At 38.7% G+C, this 20,872-nt stretch overlaps 1 protein-coding gene across 1 annotated transcript; it reads left to right on the top strand.

Moving 5' to 3' along the window:
* The first annotated feature begins 698 nt into the window (after nt 1-698).
* On the top strand, nt 699-19,728 carry LOC121727339 (MAP kinase-activated protein kinase 2). The gene is made up of 8 exons (XM_042115113.1): nt 699-985; nt 14,270-14,395; nt 15,018-15,155; nt 16,002-16,208; nt 16,971-17,102; nt 18,558-18,680; nt 18,976-19,128; nt 19,490-19,728. Exons 1-8 carry the CDS (start codon nt 893-895, stop codon nt 19,559-19,561), a joined length of 1,044 nt encoding a protein of 347 aa, XP_041971047.1. The 5' UTR covers nt 699-892; the 3' UTR covers nt 19,562-19,728.
* Nucleotides 19,729-20,872: the final 1,144 nt, after the last annotated feature.

Genomic DNA, 20,872 nt, shown 5'->3' on the forward strand with positions numbered 1-20,872 from the left:
TTTATCAAATCCAGTATTTTTCATTTCTTATTCAGCACCAATAATAATTTTCTACCAACATTTTCCAATTGCAATCTTTGCCCATGGAAGTTTACTCAATCCTTGACTACTTTATTCAAATTTTTTATTAATGTTGCCAACTACAAAGAAAAATTTTGTTTCTAGAAAGATATTGTACCTATTGGGTGTATTGCATTCTTTAAATGGGGATGGAGCCATATATTTGAAGTTTTGATCTATCGCACGGCGTACCTCTGTTTTGTGGCCTCGTTTGTGTCATGCTAGCTAGCACTATAGCTAGTTTGGAGACTACGAGCGAGGGCATAAAACTACCGAAATATGCACTATCAACGAAAAATTGCCAAAATATGTACTATCGTCTAAAAAGTGACATTATATTATGCATTTGCATATGCAAGTATGCAAATGCATATAATTCGATGTCTAATTATTTTAAATGCCTACAAAATATGATATTTTATTTAGTAGATAACTTGAAACAGTATATTTAATTGTGTAAAATGTCCTAAATTCAAATCATTTCGATTTTACAACCTTTTATTATTCAATATTAAAAGGTTGTAAAACATGTACGAGGTCTGAAAACCAAAATACGAGATTTGAGCATCTCGTGTACGAGGAAAAAAATTCTAGGGCTGGCAACCCTGAAAACAAGTCAACTGTCAAAAATTCTTGCTCAATCGCTCGACTTGTGTGATATTTTGTCATCTTTTCCATCCAGGCATTTAGAGATAAAAATTATATTTTAGTAAAGCGTTACAGTGTTTATAGAGTGTCCTTCACATTTGCTATATATTTAAAGTTTTTTGCATTGTACTCCTGTGATAAGTCTCGTTATAAACTTGTGTTAATAAAGTGCCAAAGATACAAAATGAATACGGACGCTAGAACACCAAAAACAACGCCTATAACGGAGGACTACGATATTTCCAACACAGTTCTAGGCCTCGGAATCAATGGAAAGGTAATCACCGTACATTATTTCGTATCGTCCTTACGGTTAATTCCATCTTTGTTTACATGCGTATATGACGTAAAAGTTTATAATTAGCCAAGTGATTTTTTATCAGTCACACTTGTAGGAAGTAAATTCATGGATCGTTAAATTATTATAGAAAAGAACTACCAATGCCACAAGTAAAAAAAGCTACAGTTATAAATATTATTAAGTATATATTAATTTATTATTAAATATTTTATACAATTTTCTCGTACATCTCAATATAATTGTTCAGCAAGATATGTAAATAGTCTCATATCTTTTAACATTCCATCCATTAGAGCATCAGTTAAAATACTGCCTTTATGATTTTGGTTTTATATGTAGCATTTATGTATCGCCTACCTTTATTATTGCAGTATATTTGTATGAAAAGTTTGTTTATGATTTAGAAGTTAAGTAGGTATCTGTATTGCGAAATATGTATTGTTTTTTTTTGTGACTCACCCAAAAATGTTTGTCTGCAACTATGACTGATGGGTTTGTAGACAACTTGGGATACTTCCAGAGATCACTGATAAAGAACCACTGGCAATGGAAATAAAGTTACATTGTGCATATTATGTAAGAATGCAAATTGCAAGGTACACTGTAAATTTGCCAACTGCACTCGCACTGGCCGCGTTTCCACTGACGCGAAGCGGAGAGGAGCCTAAGCTCCTTGAATTGAACAATCACCATGATCGAAGTCTTCGCTCCACTTCGCTGCCATTCCGCTGGAATAGCACGATTGGTCATTTCGGGCAACGCTAAGCTCCTCTCTGCTCCGCTCCGCGTCAGTAGAAACGCGGCCTTAGGGGCGGTTTCACCAGTCACCACTTCCTGATAAGTGCCGGATAGACTATGCACAATTTAACTTGACAGATACAGTATATGGAGTATCTGTCAGATACATTAAGGATAGCCTGTCTGGCGTACTAACAGAGTTGCAGGCGTCATCTAGTATAAAATATGTACTTTAATAAACCAAATGTGACAGTTAAAAATTAAAAAATAAAAGAAAAGGAAACTACAATTTTTTTCTCCATAATAATAATAATATCTCCCCACACCGGTTTCGGTGACAGTGGCCAGTTTAATTTTTATAGTGCCCGAGTGTGTGCGCAGTACACAAGAGCACTCTCTCTTTTCATTTCACTCTCATAACCCAGTGCGACGTAAGACCGATACGACTGGCGAGAGATCAGGCGCAGGACCGACTTTTTACAAAGTCAAAGTCAAATTTTTTTATTCAGAATAAGTTTTTTTTCAAACATTTTCCGAACGTTGTTGCTACTGGGGCCTACCACCGGTTCGGGAACTAACACATGCCCATGACATGCGTCGACGCATGGATCATCTTACTTGTCAGACAATCAGGTGATCAGCCTGCATTGTCCTAAGCAAACTTGGAACTAACATGTTTCCAGCGCGGGATTCAAACCCACGACCTCCGGAGTCGAGAGCCGCGCTCGCTCAAACCACTAGACCACGGAGGCGTTCTCCATAATAAACAGTGCTCAAAATGAGCACAGCAACTAATAGTTGTAAATTGTAATAAATTAAAACAGTATAACAGTGTAATAATGGAACCCAGTATGTAAGTACAACTAGCTCTTGCATGAAATGAACCAATATCTTGAAATCACTATCTTTGGCTGAGCTTGCATATTCCAAGAAAATGACGTCGTAACGAGAAAACCGTGATGACGCATCATGATTCCTTTATCTATTGTGAGCCGCGTGACGCAGCCGGCAGCGGCTCCCTTGATAACGCGAGTTAGCGCCGCCGACCGCGTCGATTAGTGCAAGTACATGCCTACTTGGCGATACATTGCGATTTGCGACTTTATTGTTTGTAAACGGAAGGAAATCCGTTTGGAGAAAAAATTAAGGTGACGCCTTGATAATTTGGCTGCAGCGATATCGATTCTTCTCAACAATGACTAAAGCTGAGAAATTAAAGTTCATTGTCAGTATTCATCATGTCTTTATCTTTGAATTACCTACCCATTGCATAATTTGCATGCAAGAATCATTTCGTTTATTGCTGCATGACTAAAATGTTGGATTACTCTCAACAAAAGTGTTCGGATTTCACGCGGACACTTTTCAAAAACCCGGCCGACGCGACGCCCTTCAAACTAGGACAAATCCGGGGAAATCCAGACGGATCGCAGCCCTTCTTAGAGCTAGGAGCCTATTTAAATACTACGTGTGTTATACTTAGTATAGTACCTATTAGGAAGGGAGGCGCCCCTGAGGGCGCTCATTATTTTTTTGTACGAGTAGAGTATCAAAAGGAGACTGGGGTATATGTGTATTCAACAATCCATCCATAGGAGGCTGGATGTTGGCTTAAAAGGAATCATGTGTTCAGCCAAAATCGACAATTACCATGACGGCTGTTATGGCTAAGAGGTTGCAACATGCAACTAAGGCCGGAGGTCGCAGACTCGCAACAAAAGTCCTTCGGGTACCGTACTTAGCACAGGGCTAGACAAACGTGGCGTAAGACATAGGTTACGCGGTCAGTCTGGCATAAGTTCAGTCCATTAGTCTGAGACTGACGCCGGGATGACTCCAGACTGATGGACTGCAGACTGAACTGATGCCAGACTGACCGTGTAAATTGTAACCTATGTCTAAAGCGTCGTATATATATATATATATATATATATATATATATATATATCGACGGGTGCAAAGTAAAAAGAGTCATCTACAAAACAGCAACTTTTCAGGAGAGCGCATAATAGGAAAAAATGCTCCCATTTTGTCAATTTCCGATCAAATTTATTGAAATTTTCATCATTGTTTCATTATTTATTAATGAATCCACATGTATATTTAATTTCTTCTAATTATGTTTAATTTACGAGATATTGTAGTTGTCTGCATCTACATTGCGCTTGAAAATATGACAACTGAGTTAACTACCACTTGGTCGTTTCTACGTGGGAATTAAAAATTATATTTATTAAAGTATTTTTACCGATTACTAGTACGATTATCAGTAACTACGTAAAGTGTAACACTTTATATTATTAAAAATATTATTAAAAGTAAGTTATATTATTAAAATATTTAGTTAAACGTTTTACATCTTAAACACACCAAGTTCAGAACATAATTGCGTAGATATCTTTTTCTACGTTGTCGATTCGGTGCAAGGTACACGATTTAGAAGGAAGTTAAAATATGAAATACTAGCTTTTGCTCGCGGCTTCGCTCGCGTGGAATTTGAAAATCGCGTAAATTGCAAATATTCCCGTAAGCTCCCTTAGAAACATGATGTTTTTCCAAGACCAAAAGTAGCCTATGTTACTTTTCATCCTTTCAATTAAGTTTATGCCAAAAAACAATACGATTTGTTTCTTCGTTAGAGCGTGAAGGAAGGACAAACAAACAAATAAATAAATAAACATACTTTCCCATTTATAATATTAGTATGGATATACTTAGGAATCATTCATTTACTTTCGTAAAAATCGTATTTTCTCACAACAAAAATGAAATTCTGTGTCAATACTTTAATTATTTTAAACTAATTTAAAAATTATTCAGTATCATTATCAGTACAGGAACTATGTTGTAAATTATTATAATTTAGGCAGAGGCTTATTAAGTCTTTGTACTTGGCACTTGTAAGCATGATGGGTTCATTATAACATCATAAGCATCGCCGGACGTTTTACACCATCGGAGGGGTGCATACGATTCATCAGAACACAAAATGAAATTTTATTTCAACGATTTCTCAATTGCTTCTCGTGATCACAGAGATCCCAAAACCGGTCAAAGATAAGTTAATAAAAAAAAATTCGCGAGAACTTGCAAATGCCGGGATATGATGTTACGCAGGTTGCAATTTACCATTTCTGGACTGATGTAATTGTTTACCTAAATTTTGTCGTAATTTACGTCTCGTATCAATACACGTGTCTTTATTTCTCAATCGCCTTTTCTTTAGATCAATATGTAACTGACGTCTTTTTCTACCGTTTAACGAGGAAGGCGTAGAACATTCACTTGATGCCTCCACTGCCGAAGAAGCATCAATGGTGTTGTCTATAGAAGATTTAAAGTTTGAGAGGGACAATATACTCGATGGCCTGTTTGAGTTAATAAACTCAAGCAGGTCATAGATTATATGAGATCAAAGTATCTGTTTAATAAAAAAGAATATATAATATTTTGATCTAATACTGATAATGGACGCGGCGGACTTGAAGTGATGAACTGTATTCTGAGGGTGTTGGCGTATTTGTTAATTTGCTGAGATCGACAAATTTTCAAAATCATTTTATATTTCAGACTGAGAGTGAACTGGTGTGACTGGCCTAGAGTATTCAGATCATGGGGACTTATCTTACAAAGTTAACTTATATTCATTTGTCTTCATCGGTGACACATCAAGGTTTTCTATAAGATGTTCAATAATTTCATCGGACAACACAGTATTTTGCTCGATAAATCTATCACTTATGTTCTGGAAACTTTCAACTTCTTTAAAAAGTCGTTTTGGACTTTCTGAACATGAAAAAACAGTAAAAAATAACAGTAACAAATTAGAAGTCAATTAATATAGCTAACAATAAGAATTAACATAAATAGGTACTCATAAACATAATAAACAATACTAATTTGCAAAAGTAAATTGAGACATCTAAATCACAATCGCAACGTAGAAAAAGCTATATGGCAGATAGCAGCTTATGCCGCATAACATGACCCCCGCGCGTCCCGCGTATAGACGACCAGCGGTAGTTATCCGCATCTACATCGTGCAATTTCACAAAACAAGAGTAGATGTCTTCTTTTACGTGACAAAAGTACCAAAAATAAGGTGATATTTGAATTTTTGTTTTTGGTATGTTGTAGAACATGATATTTTAAGCTAGTTTCTACAAAAAAACGAAAAACTCAAAATTGCAGATGACTTTTTTTACTTTGCACCCGTCGATATATATATATATATATATTGATGAAGATATTGATTAAATTTATTAAATGTAACATAGAACGTTTAAGACTTATAGTTCGATAAGTACATTTATTGTAACACATTACTGCCATAATGTTTTATATAGCTAGCGCTGTAAGCTATAAAAGTAGGTATTGATATTTCATAATGTTGTGCAGGTTGCAGCCTTGAATATGTCAACTTTTGTACATCCTAGGTAAAAGTCAACTGCTCTTACGGCCGTTCCCAATATTTAATCTATCTCTGGTTTTGCCCTACTAGAGATATGAATAGCTCACATTAGACATTATGTCAATTGTGAGCTATTCCTATCTCTAGTAGGGCAAAACCAGAGATAGATCAAATATTGGGAACGGCCGTTAATCGTTAATGTATATATCTTTTATCTACTAAATATAAAATAAACAACAAAAACTTGTGAGAACCACATAACGGATAACCGATTTGGCTGATTTTAGTCTTGAAAGATTCATGGAAGTACCAGCGCGCAGCGGGGCTAAAATGGTCGCTTTGAAGAATCATGATATGAATCATAATATGATTCATTTTTCTAAAATCGCAAAATGCAACTCTGCTTGCAATTCATTTCTGTATTTTTGTACCTACTGATTTGACATTTGTCAGTTTGACAGTTTTAGCCCCGCAGGAAGGTCTATATTAATATGAAAAGGGAAGTTTAAATAGGAAGTTTACCGGGTGATTAGTCTAGTTTCATCTTCTTAGTTATTAGTTATTACGGATTTACGCTAGTTTATTTTAAAAGTCTCCGAATATAAGTAGGTGTTTTAATTAATAACCAATAAGCCATAGCGATACGCAATAGGGGTTAATATAAAGGTCAACCTTTTTATACCGGCACGGGTGACAAAACAAAATAAACTTTTGATCCTCCCTAGACCCTATCCTCAAGGGAGGCTCGTCCCTTGGTTATTTTTAAAGACTTCGCTATTTTACGTAAGGCGCTAGGCGTTTCATTTTATTTTACTAGATGTTGGTAATTTTCGTTCGAACAGAAAATTATCGTAGAACACACGTAGAACCATACGATTTTCCTTGAGATAAATTGTCCTAATTTCTTCCTGGGGTATACGTCGGTTGGCATAAAAAGGTTACATCGTAGAGACTCTTGGCTCTACTACACTTGGCTATAATAGGCTTCTAATATTACTACTATAATTCACTTGGCTATAATAGGCTTATAATAGGCCGAGTGTAGTACTCGGCTAGAACTTAGAAGTACAGTACAACAACTAAGATTAGCGTTAAAAAAGTTTAGCCTTGCGGGCTGGTTTTGAATTTTGATCCATCGTACTGGTAAGAGATGTTTTTGCACTGTTCGGCTACAACAACATTTGCAGCTATGTGGTTACAGCAGGAGACTAGGAGTTCGAGATACTATAATTAATATTTATTTCAAATATCAGACTCACACTGCTGGCTGCCACACACTGGGACCACACCGCAAGAAACCTTAAAATAATAATAACAAAAAGTCTGTGATCAGAAGTCTAGCTATAGCAGTTTTTGAGATACAGCCTGAAGACAGACGGACAGACAACGAAGTCTTAGTAATAGGGTTCCGTTTTTACCCTTTGGGTACGGAACTACCCTGTTGCGTCCTTGTCCCCTGGTGCTTCAATTCAGAGAGCGTGTTTCTGCTCGTAAATACACTTTATTATATTTAACTGTAGTTCAATCTGCGGTTTCGCGGTGACGCTACTGCGCCATTCCTTATCGTCATGTAGACGGCGTGTACACACGTGCTGCGGTTGTGTTAAGTAGTTAGTACTAATTAGTATTTACAGGTCACTAAGACTATCGCTAATGCTGCTGCTGCAGGTATAAGCGAGCTTCGAGGAATGTCGCAGGAGCTGCTCATGCACGTAAAATACCTTGCTATATAATATGACTTTCAATTCATCCAAGCTTGCATGCGAAGTTATGGTAGGCGTTCAGCCTTCAGAGTTCTTGAAGGAACTACCTTCAAGCTACTTGGTTTCCACAAACGTGATTCTTATGTCTATAATAGAGGTCCCTTCGAGTTAAGGCTTCACATTTAGGTTGAGGGGTAACAGGTCGTTATATATTTACAAGTAACACAGAGTCGCTCTGAATATTAATAAGTAAGTGCGAAATGAAACGTAGATGTTTTGCATACATATAACATAAACTTGTCTATATTATAGAGGTACATCTATGAGAGTATACATCAATATAATACCTATGTCTATCGTCTCAGTACATATACGCTCAGAAGCAACCACAAAATCTATCGGTCGAATATATACATTAAATGCCATTGTTTGCTGGTATCAGTGCATGTCGAATTGAGATCTGTGACATTCCTGAGATTGGCGCAATACCTTCGCCTTGGCAAAGTGTGGGCTGATAGGTGACACGTTCACTTTCTCCGCAAGTTTCTGCAGATGAATTACTCAGTTCGGTGACTAAAGCCTAAAATCCTTGACTTCCTGGCCCCTGCAGTTCAGCAAAATAAATATTAATAAAATTAATTAAATATTTGTTTTTAAAACCTTTTAACGGACCTTAAAAGTTTCCGTTCTAGACCTCTTGTATTTGGGTTGACGTAAAATATAACTACAGTATTCGTTGCACAATGATCGATGAATACAGCCGATAGCAAAGATAATACCAAAAATTTGCTTCTAAAAACGTAGAAAACCGGATCAATGTTATCGATTTCGGGCCGCGAAAAGCGCAATGTCATCAGCCCGAGCTATCAGCGGTATGTCGGTGACACCTGGTGACATCATGGCGCACACATGCACTCCCACTTACATAACACCACATATCAATATTGATTCACGATGAGCTAATTGTAAAAATATAATGCGAAGTTTTTGAGAACAGAATCGTTTGGTCCCTTGTATAATTTGGGGTCGTCGTTCATTCGTCGCCTTATAATCTTGAGAGTCTCATGGTCATACTAGTAACTGGCAATTAGAGGGGAAAAGAGGCAGAGGCAGAGTGGCTACACGATGGAGAGACGCGATCATGGGCGTACCCAGGTTCTGCTGGGCCAGGGGGGGGCGGGGCAAATTACCCAGGTTCTGGTGCCAGGGGACGTATGTGAAGCTAGCATGACAAAATTAGCAAAATAACTCGGGATTGCGTTATTAATTAGGTGCTAATTGAGTGCTATTTTGGTGCAAAAACCGCGAATTTAGTGCTCCTCAAAATTCGGAATAAATGCTAATACTGCTACCTTCACGTGAAGCTAGCAGTGTACATAACCAAAAACCTTTAAAATGATAATATAGCTTCGTAATAAATACTTAGCTAATAAGTGCTCATTAAGTGCTCTTTCAGTGCACAAACTGCGAATTAAGTGCTCTTCAAAATTTGCCATAAATGCGAATACTGCTACCTTCACGTGAAGCTAGCAGTGTACAAAACCAAAAACCTTAATAATGATTATCTGGCTCCTTGATAAGTAGCCTATATAATGTATTTAAAAAAAACACGTTTAGCCAGCACTTAATGAGCACTTATTAGTAAAGACTAATAAGTGCTCATTAAGTGCTGGCGATAAACGTGTTTTTTTTTAAATACATTTTTTATACCATATAATACTGCTCACTTCACGGTACCAGCAAGATGCTCCTCTCGATTTGAGTACTTTGACGAATTCCACACTCATAAACGATACATAGGAATTAAGTACTCATTAAGTGCTAGCGATAGGCGGAGAAAAAAATTTAAATAGACATTTTTTTTATTTTTTATACCGTATACTGCTAGCTTCACGGTACCAGCGAGATGCTCCTCTCGATTTGAGTACTTTGACGAATTCCACGCTCATAAACGATACATAGGAATTAAGTGCTCATTAAGGAGCTTTACAGGAGGTTCCGAGGACGACTTCCGAACACGTCGCGCCCCACGTCGCAGACAATACGTGTTTAGTGTTTAGTGCTTAGTGTTAGCTTTAGTTTATATGTTATGTATGTTAGTCTATAAGGTATATATAATATGGGCCAAGATACCTGATTTAAATAAATAAATAAAAAATTAAGTGCTAGCGATAGGCGGCGAAAACAAAAGAAAATATGCATTTTTTAACTTTTTGATGAGCACGTAATTCCTATATATCATCTTAATGAGCAATTAATTCCTATGTATCATTAATGAGTGTGGAATTCGTCAAAGTACTCAAATCAAGAGGAGTATCTCGCTGGTACCGTGAAGCTAGCAGTATACGGTATAAAACGTTAAAAAATGCATATTTTCTTTTGTTTTCACTGCCTATCGCTAGCACTTAATGAGCACTTAATTCCTATGTATCATTTATGAATGTGAAATTCGTCAACGTACTCAAATCAAGAGGAGCATCTCGTTGGTACCGTGAAGCTAGCAGTATACGGTATAAAAAATAAAAAAATGCCTATTTAAATTTTTTTCTCCGCCTATCGCTAGCACTTAATGAGTACTTAATTCCTATGTATCGTTTATGAGTGTGGAATTCGTCAAAGTACTCAAATCGAGAGGAGCATCTTGCTGGTACCGTGAAGTGAGCAGTATTATATGGTATAAAAAAAAAAAACACGTTTATCGCCAGCACTTAATGAGCACTTATTAGTAAAGTACTTATCAAGGAGCCAGATAATCATTATTAAGGTTTTTGGTTTTGTACACTGCTAGCTTCACGTGAAGGTAGCAGTATTCGCATTTATGGCAAATTTTGAAGAGCACTTAATTCGCAGTTTGTGCACTGAAAGAGCACATAATGAGCACTTATTAGCTAAGTATTTATTACGAAGCTATATTATCATTTTAAAGGTTTTTGGTTATGTACACTGCTAGCTTCACGTGAAGGTAGCAGTATTAGCATTTATTCCGAATTTTGAGGAGCACTAAGTTCGAGGTTTTTGCACCAAAATAGCACTCAATTAGCACCTAATTAATAACGCAATCCCGAGTTATTTTGCTAATTTTGTCATGCTAGCTTCACATACGTTGCCAGGGGGGGGGGGGGGGGCAAATTACCCATGTTCTGGGCCAGGGGGGGGGGGGCAAATCAGATTTTTCATAAGCTATGTGTTTATAAAGAATAAAAAATTAATAATTTTTAGTTGTAAAAATACAGGGTGCAACAATGATATTCTACTTATACAGATATGTTACGTCCATACTATTTTCCGGCTTAAATCTCTTCCGAACAATTTTCAAATTCAAAATTGCAGTCATTGACAAATTTGACAGATAAGTGAAACAAAAGATACGAAAAACCATTTACGTAAAAGAGACAGTTCTATTTTTAAACTTCGAATCGTATCGCTGTCTCTTTCTTCGCCTGAGCTATGACGAAAATTCGATTTTTTTCCAGATTGTTCGAAAAAATAATTGAAAATGTAAATAATCGAGGTATTTATTGCAATCAAGACATGTGGTAAGAGATTCCATGTGTTTTGTTTACTTTCGAGTCATAATTGGTACATTTTCAAAACACGCACGACGTCATTTTCAATTTATTTAGGTAAGACAAGACGCAGCACGTTCGTGACTGCGCTCGATGCAGACTAAACAACAGACGGCCCTTGAAGCTTCACAACGCGCGCGGTAGTAACATATCTGGTTTGAGTATTTCATCATTGGGGTGCAATTAAACCTACCTGCCAAATTTTTTTTGGGGCTTAGGTATCATTAGGTGAGTCCATTAAACCAAAAAAAATAGGCTGTTAATTTTTTTACAATAACATATTTTATCCCAAAAAAAATCGATGTACAATGGTCACTTCATAAGTTAATAATAATTGCGATATTGCGACCGAGATAGTACATCGCGCCGCACAGATATCCAGTCGAGACCGGCTATGTGTAGGGGTAAAGCGGGGGTGATGCGCGGGGTGGGAGGCGGGAGGCCCGCCGCCCGCCGGTCGCCGGCGACCGTTTAGTACCACGCGCGTAGTTGTATAGCTAATACGTAATTATTTTGTTTTTCGCGGCGCCCCCGGCCCCCGTGCTTTAATTAGTGTCTGTTACAATGTACCCTAACTACGATCGAGTGTTATGAAATGTGGAGGCATAGGTGGAGGTGCTACATTTTGAGTGGCGAAAGTTTACGCGGAACCCAGAGACTGTACGAGCAAGAAAGCGTTCCTCGTCTTCGTAACAGCTGATTGATGATTCTCGAATGCAGCAGCTGTACCCTGAATCTGAATCGCGAGACAATCAAAGACTCGGATTATGGACAGTTCGCACTTCGCAACACCTGCACACGCCTAGCCAGCCTCGAAGACATGCCTCTGACGAGGTTAAAAGTGACAAAGTTGTGCTTAACAAACTTTTAAAGTCATAAAGACAATGTGCAAAACGCGCTAGAATTTGCTTAGAGCAAAACGGATTGCAGTTCGTACTCGTTTGAACTATGCTAAGTGTAGACAAGATGGAAGTAAATAAGATTTAGAGGTGGGTTGTTTTGATTTTTATTTTTAATTAGTTGTACTGTGTACAAGTTAATTGAATTTTTAAATACGCCTAAATGCAAAGGATGTGGTTTAGATTTATTATAAATTTCTAAAGTGGTTATTTTTCGTAATTAAAAAGTTGTAATTTTCGATTCTTTTGATGTGTATCAATTAATTTTATTCTAAACATACCTGTCTACGTCCTTTACATTTGACGGTCCTAAGTTCGTCAAAGTATCAAGGGAAAATTCGCAACTTATGATAATAACAAGAATGCAGTGACGGATTAGCCCTTAATCAAATTAAGCAATTGCCTAGGGCATCACGTCTGAGGGGGCACCAGAAGAGTAAAGGTTCAAAGACCGATTCTAGTTGAGATACGGATAGGGGGGGCCACAGGCATGGATTGCTTAGGGCATCAAGTAGTCTTAATCCGTCACTGCAAGAATGTCAATGGAAGGGCGGGGCGGGGCCGGCCGCGCATGTGTCCATATTTTGTGGTGTTTGGTAGGATAACTTTTGGAGGCTATTTCTCAAAATTTTAGTACTGAGTGATTATAAAAGAAGAAATACGTGTATTTTTATTTTTAACAAGGATCAATATATCCAAATTTGGCAGGAAGGTTAAATTGCACCCTGTATTGTATTGCAAACAAATGGCAAAAATTCGTTTTCTTAATTTTTAATTTTTTAAGATAAAAGTACTAGATAATATACTTAGTAGGGACGTCAACATGATCCAGGGGGGGGGGGGGGGGGTCAGCTGCCCTGCCCCCCCCCCCCTCGGTACGCCCATGGACGCGATTGTCAAGGCTGCTGACTGCACGTTCCAGGAGGCACTTCATCACAAAGAGAATATAATCACTACGTCTTCATCAAGCCAAAAACAGAGACAAGTATAGAGCCCTATCCCAGAAAGCAAATTTTGGCGGTCACGTCCCTCAGCCATGAGGATACGACTAGTAAGAGATAATTTGGGGTAGCGCGGCACGGCAAGGCACGCTTTTTTCGTCACGGTAAAATATGAAAGCATCGTATGCAGATGCTTTTAATTATTGCTGTTCTCGGCTTGCCGTTGCTCCAAAGGATTTAATTTGCCGTACCCCAAGGTACGGCAAATTAAAGCGACCTTTCGTTCCGATAATAAGCTAAATTCATGCCTCTCAAATCCTGAGCCTCACAAGACTAACGAGCAGGTTTGGACTTCGGACGTTTAGGGTACCAATTTGGTTAATAATACCATCAATAGAAGTAGTCGTATTTTTGGCTGTATCTTTTGTGTACAAATTGGGTATCCTAATATAAATCTCTCAGTATTTGCACAAGATTGTGCATAATAATATTGTGATTGCTCTTACGTAGCATAACATGCAAGACAAAATCTAAGAATTTTACAATGTTCCAAGGCCTTGTTAAAGGCAAATAAATAAGATAAAATACAAACAAACGTAAGACTTATTTATCTAAGAGTAGTGCAACACGCACGCAACTGACACAAATAAGATAGTATCTCACCATTGTTGTAGAAACACCAGAAAAAGTAATTACAAACGATAAGTTCGCTCTATATATTACAGCATAACATGTTTCGTTTTAATGATCAAAGTAATGTTTGTTTTTATGAATAAGTACTAGAAGGTCAAACTCTCACTTCTCTTTTACACCGGATTTCCTACAAATAGTTGGCTTGTTGGAAATCCGGTTTAAAGGTGCTGTCGTTATTGTTTTAGGTGCTAAATGCGCTCTTATAATATATATCAGGTTTTTAACAACCCGTGTATCTTGTCTTAGCTCAAAGTTGTGCTTCTTTACAACGTTTTACTGCAAATCGTGCTAAGCTACAGCTTGTTACAGGTGGTGAAGTGCGTGTCGAAGCGCACGGGCGCGAAGCGTGCGCTGAAGGTGTTGCACGACAGCGTGAAGGCGCGCCGCGAGGTCGAGCTGCACTGGCGGGCCAGCGGCTGTATACATATCGTTGAGGTAGGTGCTACAGAGTGGACATAGGTGCTACTTCAGTCACTTGTCAGGATGTTATTGCCAAGTGCCAACGAGGTAAAATAAAGCCACCACAGTTTTTCCGGACTTATACGACCTGCAAACCTTCAAGAAGAGAGCGTATTCCCTCTTAAAAGGCCGGCAACGCACCTGCAGCTCTTCTGATGTTGCGAGTGTCCATGGGCGACGGTAGTTGCTTTCCATCAGGTGACCCGTTTGCTCGTTTGCCCCCTTATTTTATATTAAAAAAAGCCTAACGAACAATAACAGAGTATTATAATTCCCAAGCAATTGAAGTGGTCTTCGTGAAGATCTCCATCTTCACGTTTCACCACCACCTCTTTTGATTACTTATATGCGATACCATCTTTCGAACTAATGTTATCCGTTGGAACGATGGAAGGAAATGACGTATCGTCTTACCGGCCTGAAAAGTTGTTCAGTCACATAGTGCACCGTTATTGACACGATTGTGCAACTATACGAGTCTACGCTACGGGCCACGAGGTATAATAGTCATGGCTCAAAATGACTATAGAACAGGCCGCATTTAATGATAGACAAGTCAATATAATGACGTGACAATTACTATTTTAATTGATTGCAGATAATCGACGTATACGACAACACGTACAACGGCAAGCGCTGCCTGCTGGTGGTGATGGAGTGCATGGACGGCGGCGAGCTGTTCCAGCGCATACAGGATAACCGCGACGGCGCCTTCACCGAGCGACAGGCTGCTGAGGTGAGATATGCACTATCAGAGAAGTTGATTTATAGGTAGTTGGCAGACCTACGTAAGTTGGTGGCTTTATGTCAAACCCGGCCGACAGAGCACGACTTATATTGAATTGAAATAGCTCAACCATGGCTCTCCCACGTGGGAGAGCCATGCTTCGGCACGAATGGGCCGGCTCGACCGGATAAATACCACGTTCTCACAGAAAACCGGCGTGAAACAGCGCTAGCGCTGTGTTTCGCCGAGTGAGTGAGTTTACCGGAGGCCCAATCCCCTACCCTATTCCTTCCCTACCCTCCCCTATTCCCTTCCCATCCCTACCCTCCCCTATTCCCTCTTAAAAAGGCAGGCAACGCACCTGCAGCTCTTCTGATGCTGCGAGTGTCCACGGGCGACGGAAGTTGCTTTCCATCAGGTGACCCGTTTGCTCGTTTGCCCCCTTATTACATAAAAAAAAAAAAAACAAATGACGTAGGTCCGTCGTATATTCTTAGGCGACAATTGTAGCCATGGAGAACAAGAGATGCGAAGGTTTAGTTAGACCAGTTTGGCAGGCTGCTGAGGTGAAGGTATTACTGAAACAAATGGTTGCTACTGTATTAAAATTATCTTCGAGGTGTTGAGAATATTAAATCAAAATGTCACGCAATGCCATGATTAGGATCATGGCATTGCGTAACCCCTGTAGATGTCGATCTCTATGCGTGCTGCGTGCGTATATGGTATTGTTAGCAGTGACTTGATAGATGATCCCATTTTTTTTCTTTGAAATCTGACGTAGCTTAGAAGTTAGAACATTCTCTTATTTACTGCTTGATGACACTAAACTTATATGAATTCTTTTTTTATCAGATAATGCACTCAATCTGCGTGGCGGTGCGTCACCTGCACGACTCTAACATCGCACACCGTGACATCAAGCCGGAGAACTTACTGTACACGAGCATGGCGCCCAACGCAGTGCTGAAACTGACCGACTTCGGGTTCGCCAAGGAGACCCTCACGCCGGCTGATACGTTGCAGACGCCGTGCTATACGCCTTACTATGTGGCTCCTGAGGTGACTTACCACGGTTTAATGCTTGGTCTATAATTGATATTTTATTGCAAAACCTGGACTGTATCAACGCAAACGTATTTAGTTGCCTTATTGTAAACTTTAATCAGCGGCTAATCACGCTCCTTTTTTTAAACTGTTCAAAAAGACCAAACGTCCAATTGGGGACCATGACCATCCGCTAGTTAAAGTATCAAGAGCCCAGCATTAAGTATCTACCGATCTCTTTTGTTTCGACTTAAATCAGCGCTTATGCATAATTTAAGGCAAAATAATAGTATTATAATATAAATAAATAATAGTAGAAATTATAGTTTAAAAAACTAGACATAAACAATTAAACACGTTTTTTTTCGAATTCATTTTCTTTATTTTAACAAATTATTGCATTGTCATTGGCGCTTAATATGTATTCAAAGTTTCGAATTATTTAGATTACTACAGATAGGTAAAATCGTGCTCAAAGATTGCGTCACATACATACAGCCCAAAAGCACGTTAAAAAATAGTATGAATCCATACTTCTATACTAATATAATATTATAAATGCCAAAGTGTGTCTGTCTGTCTATTTGTTACCTCTTCACGCCCAAACCGCTGAACCGATTTTGCTGAAATTTTATATGGAAATACATGGAGTCCCGTAAGGGACTTAGGATACTTTTTATCCCGGAAAAATGTACGGTTCCCGCGCGATAGACGATTTTGGCGCAACGGAGTTGCGGGCGTCATCTAGTATATGTACTACAACACATAACACGGCAGGTGCTCGGTCCGGACAAGTACGACAAGTCGTGCGACATCTGGTCGCTGGGCGTGGTCATGTACATCTTGTTGTGCGGCTTCCCGCCCTTCTACTCCAACCACGGCCTCGCTATATCGCCCGGGATGAAAAAGGTACGGCCTTCATACATTTGCCTACGTCAATAAAGATGTTTATCGATAATGATAATACAGTGGATGAACACCCTTGAAACTCCACCCAGCTTGAGTGGTGGAGAGGGGTTCTCCACCAAGCCAATGTCACTATTATTTCAATAATTATCCTTGGTGCGAAAAACCTATATACAAAGATAGCAAAAAAAGGATATGGGCGAATAGCTCACAGACGGCCCCAAATTACATACTAAAAAATAAAAAATACAGTGGATAATAATAATAATAGGTGCAATGTCGCTGAATGTGTCTGTCTGTCTGTCCACAGTATTCGACAACATATTATGTGATAAATCAGCTGTGTATTTTTATAAGTAAAAAAGTGGGAATGAATAAAAAATCTAATGAAAACTATACCCTATTTTTCCATTGTTTCTATAGACCGCATTATGCGGCATAATCAACGTACACTGTTTCAACTACAGTGACGCTTTGCACAATCAAGCACTCACAAACAAACTTAATAGGCATGATGACTATTTTCTTTTCTTATCGGTAATTGAAAGACACATAAAAAATAGAAACATCGTTGAAATAATGACTCTGATAGCTTAAAAATTCACCAAGATATGACAATTCAAATATCTCATAAAAAAGACCTCCCCGAAACGCTCCATACAAAGTGCTACGAAAGTATGACGTCAGTCTTTCGTAGTTTGTACGCATCGGGAGACAACTTTGTTCGACAGGTATATTAAATATTGCGTTTATGAAAGTGGTTTCATAACAAAAGTTGCTTTTAATTACATAAGTTATCGAATTGTATACAATAATTAAGAAATTTAATTTAAAAAAAAAAACGACTTGAATATCCAACTTTGAAGGCGCATAACAAAAAAAAAATACAAATGCTATCAAGCTGAAATTTTGGGAACACTTATTTTTTACCGTGATTTCTTCATTTTATTAACAAAATTCGTTAATCTTTGACCTTGTCATCATCCCTATTCATGTTTCAATTAAGCATTAGCACACTTTGGCATTGTGCGCCACTGTGACGCATTACGCTCTGCAATAAGTGGGAAATTGGAAATATGTGGGAGAGCCATGCTTCGGCACGAATGGGCCGGCTCGACCGGAGAAATACTACGTTCTCACAGAAAACCGGCGTGAAACAGCGCTTGCGCTGTGTTTCGCCGAGTGAGTGAGTTTACTGGAGGCCCAATCTCCTACCCTATTCCCTTCCCTACCTTCCCCTATTCCCTTTCCTTCCCTACCCTCCCCTATTACTCTATTCCCTCTTAAAAGGCCGGCAACGCACCTGCAGCTCTTCTGATGCTGCGAGTGTCCATGGGCGACGGAAGTTGCTTTCCATCGTGACCCGTTTGCTCGTTTGCCCCCTTATTTCATAAAAAATATGTCGAAAAATAAATCTATAGATGGTGATTTAAATAAAACGTTTACATTGTGTTACAGCGTATTCGACTTGGACAGTACGATTTTCCTGAGCCCGAGTGGTCCAACGTCTCGTCCGAGGCCAAGAACCTGATCAGAGGCATGCTGTCAGTAGATCCAGGCAAGCGGCTGACGATACAGCAGGTATGATAAAACCCTATATAAATATGTAAGGAGTTCAGTTCATTAGAATTGCAAGACATTGACTTAGTTTAGATTCATTTGCGTCAATCTGGGCTATCGCTAATCCTTTGTTTGAATATCGCGCATAACTTGCTGAGGGTTGGTCAATTTATATATTTTAGTAAGTGTAGATCTAGATCTGATTAGAATAATTTTGTTATTTTGATTTTTGTAAGGCTGCTATTGTCGGTTTTGACACAAGCCCCAAGTTAAGGAAAAAAGTGATCTGACTGTATGTAATATTTGGTTGTTCCAGGTGATGTCGAGCCCGTGGGTGCGGCAATACACGAACGTGCCGCAGACGCCGCTATACACGCACACGCTGCTGCGCGACGCCGGCGACGCGTGGGCCGACGTGCAGGACGAGATGACGCGCTCGCTAGCTACTATGCGCGTTGACTATGACCAGGTACGTACACATACGGTACGTATACCAACAGAGGGACACATGTGTACGTATACGCACAACCGGACGCATGTGTATTCGTATACGCACATGCAGACGTATATGTGTACGTATACGCACATGCAGACGCATATGTGTGCGTATACGCACAAGTAGACGCGTATGTATATGTTCACAAAGAGGTGGGCGCATACGTGTACTTATACGTACAGGCGGACGCGTACGTGTATACGCATAAGTAGACGCATATTATATAAACGTACAAGGATACGCACAATCATGCGTACATACTATAGTGTACACCCACATACACACCATTTTTAAATCTAAACAATATTTTAAACGATGTCTTTACATCTTTCAGGTCCAAATCAAAGCGCTAGAACAGAGCAACAACTCCCTCCTGAACAAGCGGAGAAACAAAGTGGGTGCCTGAGACACGTCAATTAGTACTTAATAGTGACCTTATACCGGATAAGGCAGACTGACACTAGAGTAATACCACAACTACGACCTGGAGTTGGCCGCACTCATTAGGATGTTGTGGTTACAATAGTGACACCTCGTTGGTGCTAAATTGACCAAACATAATTACCACAGAAGTAATAAACATTTTGTCTTACTTTTTTTCCTCCGAAGGATGGTCATTATAGTTCTGACGTCACTGCGTCCCTTGAGACTATATTGTGACTCCTTCCCATTATAGTCTCCAGCCCAATGGCGCTCAATGCTCATAAATTGAACGATTGAGTGATTGGAGTTGTATGTGTCATAGTATGACAAAAAACTTGACAAAGTTACAATAAAAAAGTGACTCGGCTGACTTCAAGTTGAGATGTCAGAAATCTGACACCAAGTAGCCCTGCAAAATGCAAATAGATTTATAAATGTTGGTAACTTATTTTTAATAGCGCCACTGGTTGACCACCACTAATGTCCTAATGAGTGACGGCATATACTTAAAAAGCTACTTAACGCTAATTCACAATAGTTAATGATAAGTGTAAGTTAACGTGTTCATCACAACCTTAGATGTAATGAGAGTGATTTCTCTTTCGCACGTAAGCGAGTAAGATAAGAGAGATATAATTTTTGTTACAAATTCTTACTTGCTCACGTGAGAAAGTGTTAATTATAATATACAATCATATGATTATGTAATAAATTAATTGATTTATAATAATTATTGTTGTAAAGGAAAAAAATGTCAATTACATTTAAAACTGTATATTCATGCCAACTACAAGCTAGGTCAGTTTTGACACCGCTCAAAAAGTATTATGAAATAACTTTAAGATATACATTATACATATTGTATAATAAAATAAATAAATACAATACCAGTAAGAAATAAAATGCCTGACTATATATTATACATACTTTATGTTGCGTCCAAATTATATGTCAGTTCACACTAAATTGTGACGCGGCGCTGGGTTTTGAATTGAGGGACCTATTCTACAACAGAGAGTCAGTTTTGTGTTAAGTATTTGTAATTACGTTTTATACAAATTTTCACATTTCAGTTCTGACCGCGTCAGAATTCCTCCGCCTTCCGCCTGAACGCGTGACCGCTCTCTGTCTGATAGGTCCCATAGGGAATCGAAATAGAACTCTATTCACTTTACAAAAAGAATAAATTTCATTCCAAGAGCAGTAGCGCTCTGTATCAGTGCTCGAAGCTCAAACTTTGGCATTGACGCCTGCATTCGTGGTGAACAAAGTTTAGTTTCGAATCTCGTTTCGT

The sequence above is a fragment of the Aricia agestis genome, chromosome 5, assembly GCF_905147365.1.
Source record: "Aricia agestis chromosome 5, ilAriAges1.1, whole genome shotgun sequence".
Lineage (NCBI taxonomy): Eukaryota > Metazoa > Arthropoda > Insecta > Lepidoptera > Lycaenidae > Aricia > Aricia agestis.

Bases quoted from the DNA above. Each gene is read 5' to 3' on its own strand.
- LOC121727339 (XM_042115113.1), top strand. From the start codon at position 893: ATGAATACGGACGCTAGAACACCAAAAACAACGCCTATAACGGAGGAC. The intron at 16,209-16,970 runs GTGACTTACCAC...ATAACACGGCAG, and splicing joins CTTACTATGTGGCTCCTGAG to GTGCTCGGTCCGGACAAGTA. The intron at 19,129-19,489 runs GTACGTACACAT...TACATCTTTCAG, and splicing joins TGCGCGTTGACTATGACCAG to GTCCAAATCAAAGCGCTAGA.